The 15,374-nt window shown below is 44.4% G+C and overlaps 1 protein-coding gene across 1 annotated transcript in view; it reads left to right on the forward strand.

Annotated features, from left to right (window-relative positions):
- The first annotated feature begins 898 nt into the window (after positions 1-898).
- Positions 899-15,374, forward strand: part of LOC135564235 (neurexin-3b-like) — a 34,323-nt gene continuing 19,847 nt past the window's right edge. The window contains exons 1-2 of the mRNA XM_065008489.1: positions 899-1,035; positions 10,522-11,693. Of these exons, the coding sequence (XP_064864561.1) occupies positions 10,997-11,693 (697 nt within the window). The 5' untranslated portion in view covers positions 899-1,035; positions 10,522-10,996. The remainder of the gene's footprint in view (positions 1,036-10,521; positions 11,694-15,374) is intronic.

The following is a 15,374-nucleotide window of genomic DNA, read 5'->3' on the forward strand; positions in this document are numbered from 1 at the left end:
GCCTCATATGTCACTACACCAGATTAGCTTTGATCTCAGCCCTATAAGACATGGCTACCCTATAGAACTGATAAGGGCCAGGACACATTTCAGGGCACAACCATCAGCTTGCATTGCCAAGTAAAGGGCTACAACAGCATCATTATAGCATGACCTTAGGCCTACCTTGGCAAACGTCACATTTCATTGGATAATAATAGCCTATTGTAATGTAGGTCAAAAGGAGGACTACCAAAGGTAACAAATATGTACCATAAGTGACTCATAAAGCCACTTAAAACACGTCATGCATCAGCGGTCGTGACTCGTGAAACATTCAAGCTGCCAGTCTCTGTTTATCACTTCAGCACCATGGACAGAGTCACTACATTCAGATTCGAGAGAGTACCGCGTCATTCATTGCATGACAACCGCAAAACAAGTCAAGCTTTCACTTTCCCAATGGCTATTTAAAATCACAATCCCTGAGAGTGCCAGCCCTAGTAGCCTCTCCTAGTAGGGGAATTAGACTTATAATAAAAAGTGGCTCATAATGAGAATCACAACGCCTGGCAATTGACCACAAAACGACTCAAAACATATAGGCTACACAACATTCCTACAGCTCAGCACGATGATTTCGACATTAGGCTTTCTTGGTCTGAGGGCCAAACTTTCCCTCCTTTCAGTCGTCTTTTCTACGTCTTTAAATGGCGTGTTTTGGGGAGTGAGTAGGGGGCGGGACGTGAGAGTGAGTGAGAGTCCAGTACGAGCCCATCAGTTGCGCTGAGGAGAGCGAACGGCCCTGGGATAAGCGCGTTCACAAAGAGAGAGAGACAGGCTCGAGTCAGGGATAGAGAGACACTGCTGTTCTGTTCAGCACTAGGCTACTGCGCTGCGCGCATCACTGTTAATAACCTTCTCATCCCCTCATCATCACCACCAGCATCACGACCCCTATACTGGATGTGCTAAAACCAAAGAGCGTGTTGCTGTATATGGGACTTTGTTTTGGATTATTGGGATATTGTTTGGATCTATACAACATAAATAAAGGTAAGAATCGAAGTATATATGATGTTCTTTAATGTATTGAGTGTAGCGGATAAAAAGACTCAAGTAGCCTAGGCTATAGCTTATAACACCGTGTTGGGTGTATTTGTAATTATTCACAAGCTTATCTTTGGATATGATTACAGTGAGTCACATTCATTTCGCATGGACTATTTCGCATGGACCTAGACGACGTGTCCACGCAAAACACAAAATAGGTTATATTTATAGGTTAATATGGCATTTGAAACAGACGATTTGTGGAGAAGGTCGAGGCATATTATGAGGCTACACATAGCTCGTCATGTTGAGGAGCGAAATGCATGCATTAAAAAGTTTCAGTTCGTTAAACGGCTGTAAAAGGGTCCTTCCAGCTTTCTGTGCCCTTTGCGAAGTGTCCAAAACGTTTGATTTCACGTCATTTTTACATTCTGTCATAAAGAGTACATGTTCAACTTAATTAAAAAAAAACACGTTTTCCCATTTCAAGAGGTAAAGAAGAAGAACAAAAAGTATGGTCAGCGCCAAATAAAGTAACATGTTTGACCATAACAGGGTTGACATCTTAAATCAGCCATGAATCCCGTTGTGACAGGGTGAACGGAAGCTTGTTGTGTGCAACAGGGAGTGGCAATTTAATGCAAGTTAACCCGAAAATGTCATTGTTAAAACATTTCAAGCCTGTCTCTCTACCAGGTTGACCTGTTCTGCTTAGACCCGCTCAGTATTCCACCACAAAACACCAGACAATTGGAGAAAAAAAAAGTCTAGACCCAGATCACCTGCTTGTATCTTTTTAAAGGAATAGTTTATCCATATTAAAAGGAGACTTCAGTTCATTTAACAGGATTGACCTTCAAAGTAGAGCCATATGTAATTCAATCGCTAACCATGTGAAATAAATATTCATCTTCAGAAATGACATTGTCAAAGCAACAAAATAATGAGGGCTTTACAATGATGGTGAAACTTGGAGAAACGTTGGGAAGTAGGTTAAAGAAATGACAAGGTTGACGGAGGGACGTGTTAAAATGCTACATTTTGGCACTTCGGCGAGCATTTATTGAATTCACCATGTGGTCTATATTAAAGGGTACTTAATTTAATATAACATTAGTTTAAAAAAAATGAATATTGGCACTCTTTTGGTGGAATGACCAATACATGCGCTCCCCACATTGCGCCAAGCTTTCGGGGACTAGGCATCTGAATTACGTGGGAAGAGTGTGATATGAACTATTTACACGAATTCATCAACCCCTCTGTAATCTCGAAAGTATGTCCCAAAACAAGAAGGAACGAACCCAAACCATCTACCGACTCGTCGGTCAAATCCTCACATCCTCCAGACTGCCTTCGTGCGTGGAGCGCGAGAAAAGCTCAACGAGAGACAGCATCACGAAGTAGGTTACGTTTTTACTGAATCTCTGTTGAAATTATCTTTCCTTTGCGCCCTCTTTAAAATATTTTATTTTCAACGATAGGAATAGTGTATAATGGCAGGGGACGAGGCTTAGTCTAAGAATTCAACTTTGCTAAGCCAGGCATGTGGACGGAGCATCCCAGTAGGCTGTTTAATGTAAGGATAAGGCTACATATTTATAGTTCAAGGCAACCCTTCAAACTGATGTTTTAAACATGTGGATTGAGGTACACGTTTTAGTCAGGAAGGCAGGCCTATTTTCGAATTGACTTTTGAAATAGCTCATGTAAACCATATAAGAGTCAAACTACGAGCCCCCATTTAGCCTATATGACATTATTATCTGTAAGTAGAGTAATAACAGAACACTACAAAGCTGATAAGTGTGCTTGTTGTGCATTTCGAAGCAGCGGTGTGGCGCTCCATCGCGTGTCAAAGTCTCTTTGGCCTGATTTTATGCGAAATTAAACCGACCCTTCAATGAGAGAGAACCTCCGTGCAGAGTGAATGTGACAGATAACGAACGCAGCAGGAGGGAGGCAGAGAGAGGAGAGTTCAGCTCACACTGACTGCGAGATACATTACGGCCGGTTTAGTCGTCGACAGAAACCGTTGTCGATATACTGTATCTCCAACAATGAAGACAAATGAATCATTTATGCCAAGTCCATGTCTATACGGTAACGGTATCGCGTGACACTGCAGTTAAATAATTAAGCGTATATGTAACGGGAAATACAGGCCTACAGGGCAATGCGTAATTCATTCGTTTGAACCCCAACAGCAATTACAGACCTAATAACAAAAAAACGTAGACCAATACAGAGGAGCAAAGCCAACAGTCTTATTATAATGGAGTCCCTGAGTCTGTAATACGACCCCTGAAACATTGTTTTAATTCAAGAGAAGGACACCTAATCCGAAAGTATTGTGCATACAATAACTCGTCTCGTCCTGATGGACTGGGGCAGGGATAGGGAGAGGCTGCACGGGCAATGTTCATAGGAAAGCTAGCTGGATATCAGGTTTCATTGGCACCATGGCCCCGTATTATTACCATGACTTCTGAATGGCAACCCTAGTACCTTATTAGCTGATACTAGGTCTTTATCCAAAAGGGCACCCTCTTCCCTACACAGTGCTCTACTTTTGACCAGATCTCTATGTACCCTGGTCAAATGTAATGCACTATATATCTCTCATTATAGGAGTAATAACATGAACGTATCAATGGGTCAGAGGTCACTACACCCTTCCAGGCCCTTTAACCTCTCTATGCCTACTATCCCCAGACGGATTTGCCTTTAGACAGGGATAATTACTAGGCTTATGGCTAATAATTACTAGGCCAACTAAGCCGTTGACATCTGAATGGCAACCCTGACTAGGTCCTTATCAGCTGATACAAAAATAAACATGATAAATATGTACCCAAGCATGAGGGTTGTGAATGTCTCCGTACCAAATGGCACCATATTCCCTATATAGTGCACTACTTTTGACGAAGGCTCATAAGGCTCTGGTCAAAAGTACTTTACTGTGTAGGGAATAGGGTGCCATTCGGGATGCATCACCAGAGCGAGGAGGTCCAGGCCTAGCATGGGGGTTGTCAACGAGAGGCACAGCGTTGCATTAACATAGTGTATCAGTTACCAGAACTCAATAGCAGGCTGGCTGCTCTATGCAGATAGATGAACTATTCAGAACAGGCAGGTGGTGATTAAAGGACCTATTGTGTGTCAGAGTACGTTGTTCTGGTATCGTCATGATTGGACTAGGCTTTTGTCTGGGGCTCGAGAGACCATGGCCAATACGACTACAAGAGCAGAAGGCTGGTTGAGTACACATGTAGGCCTACAGTTCTGTTTGTATAAGGTTACAGGTACAATATACAAATTCTGTGGGCTGCCACTCAAAGAGAAAAAGAAAACAAACATTCAAAAATGTAGATAAGTATAAAGTTTGGATCCTTTTGCTTTGGAAACTATGTGTATTTATATTTCTAAATGTAATTTTAAAAAAAATACAATTATAGGAGTTACCCCATCAATTGACTAGCCTTCATTTCATCTTTATCAATATATGTTTGTGATGGTAACGAAAGATATGCTATTGAGAGGGATTGTGGCACTGCTGGATAATTAGTCAAATTTATCAGGCTGCAGAAGGTCCTTAGAGATACAGTGCATTCAGATAGTGTTCAGACCTCCTTCACTTTTTCCACATTTTGTTACGTTACAGCCTTATTCTAAAATTGATCAAATAATTTTTCCCCTCACAATCTACACACAATACCCCGTAATGACAAAGTGAAAACAGTTTTATTACATTTTTTTTTAAACAACCTTATTTACATAAGTATTCAGACCCTTTGCTATGAGACTCGAAATTGAGCTCAGGTGCATCCTGTTTCCATTGATCATCTTTGACATGTTTCTACAACTAGAGCTAGGTCAAACTGAGCAATCGGGGGAGAAGGGCCTTGATCAGGCAGGTGACCAAGAAAACAGTGGTCACTCTGACAGAGATACAGAGTTTCTCTGTGGAGATGGGAGAACCCTCCAGAAGGACAACCATCTCTGCAGCACTCCACCAATCAGGCCTTTACGGTAGAGTGGCCAGACGGATGCCATTGCTCAGTAAAAGGCATGACAGCCCTCTTGAAGTTTGCCAACAGGCACCTAAAGGACTCTCAGACTATGAGAAACAAGATTCACTGGTCTGATAAAACCAAGATTGAAAACTTTGACCTGAATACCAAGCGTCACGTCTGGAGGAATCCATTCAACGCTCACCATTCAACGCTCATCACCTGGCCAATACCATCTCTACGGTGAAGCATGGTGGTGGCAGAATCATGCTGTGGGGATGTTTTTCAGCAGCAGGAATTGGAAGACTAGTCAAGGATCGAGGGAAAGATGAACGGAGCAAAGTACAGAGAAATCCTTGATAAAAACCTGCTTCAGAGCGCTCAGAGCGCTTGGGCGAAGGTTCTCTTTCCAACAGGATAACGACCCTAAAACAAATCAGTAATGGCTTCTGGACAAGTCTCTGAATGTCCTCGAGTGGCCCAGCCAGAGCTCGGACTTGGAGCCGATTGCCCTCCTGTCCGGAGCTGCCAGAGCCACCCTCCTGTCCGGAGCTGCCAGAGCCGCCCTCCTGTCCGGAGCTGCCAGAGCCGCCCGTCACTCCAGAGCTGCCAGAGCCGCCCGTCACTCCGGAGCTGCCAGAGCCGCCCGTAACTCTGGAGCTGCCAGAGCCGCCCGTCACTCCGGAGCTGCCAGAGCCGCCCTCCTGTCCGGCGCTGCCGAAGCCACCCGTCACTCCGGAGCTGCCAGACCCGCCCGTCACTCCGGAGCTGCCAGAGCCGCCCGTAACTCTGGAGCTGCCAGAGCCGCCCGTCACTCCGGAGCTGCCAGAGCCGCCCTCCTGTCCGGCGCTGCCGAAGCCACCCGTCACTCCGGAGCTGCCAGAGCCGCCATTCACTCCGGAGCTGCCAGAGCCGCCCTTCACTCCGGAGCTGCCAGAGCCGCCCTTCACTCCGGAGCTGCCAGAGCCACCCTTCACTCCGGAGCTGCCAGAATCGCAGCCCCTCAGTCCAGAGGCGCCCCTCAATCCAGTGGCGCCCTCTACGAGGGTCTTCAGTCCGGGGCCCGCTGCGAGGGTCCCCGCTCCAGAGGCGCCACCTAAGTGGGCCAAGACTGAGGTGGAGCGGGGTCAACGTCCTGCACCCGATCCGCCGCCGGAAGGAAGGCCCTGAGTCAGGTTTTACGGCCGGAGTCCGCACCATTGGGGGGGGGGGGGGGTACTGTCACACCCTGGCCATAGAGAGGCTTTTAATCTCTATTTTGGTTAGGCCAGGGTGTGACTAGGGTGGGTATTCTATGTTCCTTAATCTATGTTTTTGTATTTCTTTGTTTTTGGCCGGGTATGGTTCTCAATCAGGGACAGCTGTCTATTGTTGTCTCTGATTGAGAACCATACTTAGGTAGCTCTTGCCCACATGGGTTTTGTGGGTAGTTGCTTTCTGTTTTTGTGTCTGCACCAGACAGAACTGTTTCGGTTGTTCGCTTTGTTGATTTGTTAATCAGTGTTCAGTTCCATTAATAAAAGGATGAACACGTATCACGCTGCACCCTGGTCCTCACCTTCTTCCACCAACAGCTGTGACAGTATTGGAGTTGCCATCACAAAGCCCTGATCCTATAGAAGATTTGTGGGCAGAACTGAAAAAGCGTCTGTGAGCAAGAAGGCCTACAAACCTGACTCAGTTACACCAGCTCTGTCAGGAGAAATGGGCCAAAATTCACCCAATCTATTGAGGGAAGCTTGTGGAAGGCTACCCAAAACATTGCTACCAAATACTAATTGAGTGTATGTATACTTCTGACCCACTGGGAATTAATCTCTCTACTATTATTCTGACATTTCACATTCTTAAAATAAAGTGGTGATCCTAACGGACCTAAAACAGGGAATTTTTACTATGATTAAACATCAGAAATGGTGAAAAACTGAGTTTTTAAATGTATTTGGTTATGGTGTATGTAAACTTCTGACTTCAACTGTATATATTTCTCTCTGGCTCTTGCTTCATTTTGGAAGAAATGTATTTGTTCAAAACTGTTAAACTTTCTCTCTCTTCGAGTCAACTACCTGCCACATTTTATACACTGCAGTGCTAGATAACTGTATCTTATGCTTTCATTGGTAGATTAATTATCTGTTCCTTTGATTGAGTGGACAACATGTCAGTTTATGCTGCAAGAGCTCTGATAGGCTGGATGAAGTACTCCAGAAGTTGTCATAATTATTGTGTAAGTTAATGGAATGGGGTGAAAACCATGAGCCTCCTAGGTTTTGTTTTGAAGTCAATGTACCCAGAGGAGGACGGAAGCTAGCTGTCCTCCGGCTGCACCATGGTGCTACCCTACAGAATGCTGCTGAGGCTACTGTCGACCTTCTTTGCAAAATAGTGTGTTTTAATCAGTTATCTGATGACATTATTATATTTAGTGTAGTTTTATCTTAAAAGGATACATTTTTAAATGTTTACAACATTTATGAAATGCACTGAGGAGGACGGTCCTCCCCTTCCTCTTCTGAAGAGCCTCCACTGGTAGCCTATAGATTTGCTTTAGCTAATGGATGCATGTTTATTGGGAGGCGTATTTGGTTGTCATTATCTTATGTTAAACCTAACATTTGACAAAGCTTTACACGGTGTCGCAATGCTGCCATTTAGACTGCTGGCTGGCGGCAATAATGTAATTACTTGTTCAGTTATTAAAGCTGGAAATAGAAACATTGCAGATTGTTAAAAAACATCTAATCATATGCAACAGCATACTAACCAGCTACCAAAATATATTTTTTTAGAATGGACAACTGTCCTGTATAGCATACCTAAACCTGCATGATATGAGCCATCCTCGTGCTCTCTCCCGGCTTTGTTGGAAAGATGTTGTGTTTCATCCTGCAGTGTAGCCTACTATCTACACTACATGGCAAAAAGTATCTGGAAACCTGCTCGTCGAACATCTCATTGAAACCTGACACAACTAGTCCTGTGTTAGAGACAGGTTAGTGATTTGCTTCTAGGCCACCTGCACTAACTATTATGAACATTAATATGGAGTTGGTCCCCCTTTTGCTGCTTTAACAGCCTCCACTCTTCTGGGATGGCTTTCCACTAGATGTTGGAACATTGCTGCAGGGATTTGCTTCCATTCATCCACAAGAGCTTAGTGAGTTCGAGCACTAATGTTGGGCGATTAGGCCTGACTCGCAGTCAGCATTCGAATTCATCCCAAATGTGTTCGATGGGGTTGAGGTCAGGGCTTTGTGCAGGCCAGTCAAGTTCTTCCACACCGATCTTGACAAACCATTTCTGTATGGACCTCGCTTTTTGCAGAAAAGGGCCTTCCCCAAACTGTTGCCACAAAGTTGGAAGCACAGAATCGTCTAGAACGTAGCGTTAAGATTTCCCTTCACAGGAACTAATGGGCCTAGCCCGAACAATGAAAAACAGCCCCAGACCATTATCCCTCCTCCATCAAACTTTACAGTTGGTACTACGCATTGGGGCAGGTAGCGTTCTCCTGGCATCGGTCAAACCCAGATGTGTCCATCAGACTGCCAGATGGTAAAGCGTCATTCACTCCAGCAGTTTCCACTGCTCCAGAGTCCAATGGCCGTGAACTTTACACCACACCAGCCGACACTTGGCATTGCATACGGGGATCTTAGGCTTGTGTGTGGCTGCTTGGCCATGGAAACCCATTTCATGAAGCTCCCGGCGACCAGTTCTTGTGCTTACGTTGCTTCCAGAGGCAGTTTGGATCTTGATAGTGATTGTTGCAACTGAGGACAGGCGATTTTGACTTGCTATGCTCTTCAGCACTCGGCGGTCTCATTTTGTGAGCTTGTGTGGCCTACCACTTCGCGCCTGAGTCGTTGTTGCTCCTAAACGTTTCCACTTCACAATAACAGCACTTACAGTTGACCGGGGCAGCTCTAACAGGGCAGAAATTTGAGAAACGGTAAGACATTGAAAGTCATTGAGCTCTTCTGTCCGAACCATTTTACTGACAATATTTGTCTTTGGAGATTGCATTTCTGTGACCTGTCAGCAACGGGGGTGGCTTAAATAGCCAAGCCCACATACTTTTGGCCATAGAGTGTATATCTATATACAGTATTTAGCTGCTATTTTGTTGCTATTTATAAAATAAATGACACATCAAATAAATACCTTATCAATGAGGAAAAAAGTAGTCGGCTTCAGGATAATTTCAGCCACTATTTATTGTTGAACTCAGTGGGTTACAATATTCAAGGTAAATTACATTTAATAAAATACTGTAGATGTTGCAACCACACAACTCAAACGCAGTTTAACCAGTATGAACGAAATTGCAAATCACCTTTTTTGTTCAATCCCTCAAGAACTGTTGTCCGCTAAAGATTATTACCTGTTTACCAACGTATTGGCTGTCCAGTATCCAGACGACCTGTCCCCAGAGCTTCCTATACAGTTCATCTCTTTCCGTAACGTGTTGAGGCCGGCAATTAAGCAGAATTGCTGCATTTGAAGCAGCACTCCCTTCTGCCCAGTTTCCCTGACGTTGCTACGGCAATCAAGCTGTTTTTATCACCTCTGTAAGTGTCGCTTCTGCAGCGAGATCGTTTCCTAAACTAAAACTCATGAAGAACTACCATGGAAGCATTTATGCTCTCAGTCTGATATGAGCTTTAGAACACCTGAGTAAGATCCACTCATTGCACAGGCGCCGTCTTAGCCTTGACCACAGTTCTTTATTTTTTAATTTTTCAAGGCCTGAGGCTTTATTTTTTGTCTTATTCCTGAAGCCCAAGAAACCTGTACACCAGATTCTGGTAACCAGAAAGATTGCTTATTTTCATAATATTTCTATGCTGACTGAATGGGACACTACAATTCAAGCCTTCAACTCTCAGTGTATATAATGATAATCTTATTTTAGTCAACTTAAAGCCTGAAGATAACGCCAGTTGCTATTCAGATAAAACAAGTGATTGGTAGACCACGTCCAAAAAGGAAAAATATTATGATAAACCTTTAATATATGTTTATACTACTTGATCACTGAGATGCGACCAAATCAGAGTTTTACAAACTAGGCTCTCATTAGCTCAGTTGATTGTAGCACATAAAAGGGCAATTTTCTCACATGATGATTTTTGAAAGGTATACTTGTAAATCATTATTTTTATGATGATTTGGTGTGTTTTGAACCTCTATTTCTGGCGCTATATTCATTTCAATACAACTTCATTTGTCCCCTCAGGGGCAATTAGCCATTAGCCAATAGTCAATAAATGCTTTTGGTGAGCTGGTACGTGCGAATAATGATACAATTCCTGTTGTTTTTCAGTTACAGCTTTGGTTTGCCTAAGGCTGGACCAGCACATTTCATGCTGATTTACACTGTTATGTTTCTCCCTTTGTGGAACCTACAGTCTAATCATGTTGTTTGGTGAGCTGAGTAACTATACGGAATAATGATAGAATTTCTGTTTTGCAGTTATGGGAAGATCTGCAAGGCCTGAAACTGGACTAGAACATACAGCACAGTGCCACGGGGCGTGGCTACGGATCTGAAGCCAAGATGGTTGCCGTCTGTTTTAATCCTTGCAGTCGCCTCAAAGGAAAATCATCGGATGGGCCTCTGTATCACTGACAGAACACACTGAGGATCAGCATTGTCGATCCTTAGGTAGGAAGACGGATATTTACTCCTTTGCCTCTCTTCTCGGATTGGAAGACTGGGATTTGACTGGAGGATTTTCGTCCTTTAAATAGCCTCTGGTCTATATTACAATCAAACGGATATTGTGTCATCTTCTTAAATGAAACATTGCACGCTTGGGACATACAGTACATTAAATATATCAGTCTTTGAAACACAAAACACACCTGATGCTATTGACAATCTAAGGATCTCTCCCTCTAAAATCTAACCCCAACTGCCACAGTCTACCCTACTTATTTTTGCTATAATGCATCCCTTTAGTCTCTCCCAGCGTGTTCTCCTGCTGCTCAGTACTCTGCTGGGCCTGTGCCAGGGTCTGGAGTTCACAGGCTCCGAGGGTCAGTGGGCTCGGTATGTCCGCTGGGACGCCAGCACCAGAAGTGAGCTCACCTTCCAGTTCAAGACAGCCGCGTCCGATGCCCTGATCCTCTACTTTGACGATGGCGGCTACTGCGACTTCCTGCTCCTCACGGTAACGGACGGGAAGCTCCAGCTCTGCTTCAGTGTCGACTGCGCCGAGACCACGGTCACCTCTGAGAAACCGGTCAACGACAGCCGCTGGCATTTCGCTACAGTCAGCCGACACAACCTCAGAACGGTCCTAGCCCTGGACGGGCAGACCAAGGCGGACGAGGTTCGACCACAGCGCCAGTTCATGAAGATCGTCAGCGACCTCTTCCTCGGAGGTGTACCCGGAGACATCAGGACCTCGGCCATCACCCTGCCGACGGTTAGAGAGCTGCCACCGTTCAAAGGAGTTATCACAGACCTGAATTACGGAAACAAGGTTCCCACGCTGATCAACAGTCAGAAGGTGCGCCTGGAGATGATGGGTCTCTGTACAGAGAACCCGTGTGAGAACGGAGGCCACTGCTCCATGGCTGATGGAGAACCGTACTGTGACTGCTCCAGAACTGGATATACCGGACGGACCTGCGGTGAAGGTAAGATCGTTCAGTCTTACCGACCAATGTCTTTGTTGAATGTAGACAGCAAGGTGCAAATAATGAATGCTAAAGGTGTTTATACAATATTTGAATTGAACGAACTGACTCTTTTCTCCAAGGTTTTTTGCTACACTGTACCATTTCCATGTTGAAAAAAAAACAATGTACAAGAGCATGTGGACAGATTCAGCTCGAACAGAAAACATGGACATCTCTGTGTGGGTGGTTCCTCTTTCACAGTTTATTTCAAATGAATTGTATGTTGTATGTGGGAGTTATATTGGAAGTGATATACCAGGATATACCGTCTCTGCATTCTATTATTACTTTCATGAGAAATCTGTACGGGGATGCAATATTCTTTGATAAGAGTCATATTACAATGTTCAGTCATTTTTCTTCCCATATATTCAGCTCCTGCAAGTGTTACAGGGGCCAGAAGGTACAAAATGGTTTGAATAATAAGGAACAGCTTTATCTTTCTCCTCTTGGTCACTTATGCCAAGGCTGCCTCTCCTATGTGTCTTATTGAAATGTAGTGCTCTGACAAAGCTCATAGTAAATTCCTACTTTAGTCCTTAGTTCTGCATTCATGAGACAGGAAGCTACCGTATCTCTCAGACAACATCCCCTCCTTCCTCTTTTTCATCGGTCTGGAGTGTATTGGGTGACTTAGAGACTAGAGATCCATGATGGCTGAGTTTGATTCACTGCTGACCCACTTCCCGTTACTGCCTGGTTAGGTCACTTCCTGGCTGGTTAGGCCAGAGTGAAAGGTTGAATAATGACGCAAGTCCATCTTGAAATACAGGGGATGAATGCACACTGAGTACTCCTCCATTTGTGGCTTGTTACCTTATACTGCAGCTCTTTTTCCCATTTTTGGTTCTAATTGTTTTAGGGTTTCAAACATTTATTTTTTATTTTGGATACTAGCTATTTACTCCACCCCACTGCTATGCTTAGCATTCCAAAACACAAGATATGGTATGTCAGAAAACCATGACCGCTGCACTGTCAGTCTCAGTGACTGGGCGTTATACTTTAGTCTGGTTCCGTTCTCTCTCAGCCACTGTCTAAAAATGAGGAGAGGAGAAGAGATCCATCCATTCGTTTGAGAGCTTCTCTCAGGCCGACACAGAGCTGCCATGGGAGCGATAACATTCTTGTGCTAAAACAACTGAGATTTAATAGGTTGCTTGTGATTCAGGATGACGGTTGAATAGAGGGCCATGTCACCGCCCCAGGGCAGTGCTTCTAATTTACAACGCAGCACTCCTATTGGCGGAGAGGACAAACGCCACTAGACAGGAGCACAGCACTGAGAGCACTCTCCTGCTGTGCTAACTGGAACAGCCCCCTGTGTCCAGCACGCACACAGCTTTCCAATCTCTCTTCTCTCTCTCTCCTCTCTCTCTCTCTCTCTCTCTCTCTCTCTCTCTCTCTTTCTTTCTCTCTCTCTTTGTCTCTCTCTTTCTCTCTCTCTCTCTCTGTCTCTCTCTCTCTCTGTCTCTCTCTCTCTCTCTCTCTCTCTGTCTCTCTCTGTCTGTCTCTCTCTCTCTCTCTCTCTCTCTCTCTCTCTCTCTCTCTCCCCACCCCTCTAAATCTCTCCCTCCGATTAATTTATGTGGCTGATTGTTGATTACGCCGCAGAGACGCTGAAGCATAATTAGGAGGATAATGAGCGCAGAAATGGCTAATTTGACCAGGAAACTCTGGGACAAATACCACACTAAATTCAAACTGACATCTGCAATCGACAACGCCTTATAGGGAGTCCTTATTGTTACAGTATGTCTACAACTGCTAAAGCATGTTGTTTTTTCTTCAGACACTATTGCACTGCAGTACAACACAGAGAGCATATTTTGCCCACATTGCTTAACATCACCGTCAGCACATGAGACATTAGAGAAACAACCGTTCTTAAGTCTGTGTCTGTGTAGTGTCTGTGTAGTGTCTGTGAGACTGATTGAGGATTTTGATGCTGCATCATGTGTTACGCTAATGAGTAATGGGTGCAATCTGTCGGACCTGTAAGTGTTTACTGTGTGTGTGTGTTTGTGTTGTGTGTGTGTGTGTGTGTGTGTGTGTGTGTGTATGTAAGGCAGACTGGCTGGCTGTATGGCTAAAGACACACACACACACACACACACACACACACACACACACACACACACACACACACACACACACACACACACACACACACACACACACACACAGCTGCAGTTAGAATCCTAGCGGGCCCTGGAGCAGGATTCATACAGCAGGCAGATGGCAAGGCCCACTAGGCCTCAGAAGCATTTAGCATTTAGACTGGGATGGGCTGTATGACGTATGCTCAGCTCATAGTTTTCACAGTTGTTAACTTCAACCTAGCCTGCTTAAAGGCTGTGTATGCAATGTACAGTGTAGTGCAATTCAGTGATTAGCATTTGCATGTGTACATGAACTATAGGCTAAACTAATCAAGTGACAATGGGTTAGTTTAGCCTATATTATAGTAGCTGAAACAAGAGGATTGGGTTTAGCCTAGCCTAGCGGAAACATCATCATCAGGCCTTAGCCCCACAGGATGATTAGGTTAGCCCTAGCTAGCTGAAACATCCTCAACAGCAACATTATCGTCAAAGCCTGCCCTGGGTTAGCCTAGCTGTAGCAATCAGGATTAGCAACTAGCAATCAGGATTAGGTTAGCTTAGCTAGCTGAAACTTCATATTATGACTTAGTTAGCCTTGCTAGTTGAAACATCATCATCATTAAACATTACATCAGCACCATCATCATTCCCCAGCCCAGGATGACTGGGATGTGCATACCTCTAACATAATCATTATCCCAGCCCTTAGCCCTCACCCCCAAAGAGCCACATAGAGCCCAGTCCGCCAGGATGACTGTGTTAGCCTAGCTAGCCTAGCTGTAATATAACCAGCATTATTATCCTAGCCCTCAGCCCTCATCCTGCCCACAGAGCTCAACCCTAAACCACCAACCTGCAGAATAAGACAATAAACAGATGGCCATAAAACACATGTTCAATCTGTCCGCCCATGTGGATCAGGGCATATCAGTGTTTAGGTGCGTCAGAGCGGAGGGGCTGGAATAAGACACCGTTTGCTCGCCCCCGTGCTGTTCGGTAATATTACAGCCATTGCGGTGAAGTGGTGTTATCATCAGTCAAATGGATGCGTCCCAAATGGCACCCTATTCCCTACATAGTGCACTACTTTTGACCAGAGCCCCATAGGGAATACGGTGCCATTTGGGATGCTGGCAATGCTATCATCAGTCAACGTGCAAAATTATTAATGATTTCTGCAGAGTCATTTGGAATGTGGCATATCTTATCTCTGTTCATTGTTTCTTATATGGCCTTGAAATGTAATGTTTTGTGTTCCCAAACCTATTAAATTAAATGAATAGATTTTGACATTTGAAAGACTGGATGCCTCAGGGGTATTTTAATTACAAATGAGATATTCAGAATGTTAAAGCTATTATGAGCTATCGATACCTGCTCTAGGGTTATGTAACGTACAACCTGATTGCCATGTTCTCATCATCGGACTTCTACAACTTCCTTCATTTTAATAAGCGGTCTAAAAAGACCTTATTGAACTGTAAAAACGGCCCCGCGAAAACAGTAGTAATTGAAGCCTGGGGCAAACAAACTG

Source organism: Oncorhynchus nerka, linkage group LG24 (assembly GCF_034236695.1).
Source record: "Oncorhynchus nerka isolate Pitt River linkage group LG24, Oner_Uvic_2.0, whole genome shotgun sequence".
Taxonomy (NCBI): domain Eukaryota; kingdom Metazoa; phylum Chordata; class Actinopteri; order Salmoniformes; family Salmonidae; genus Oncorhynchus; species Oncorhynchus nerka.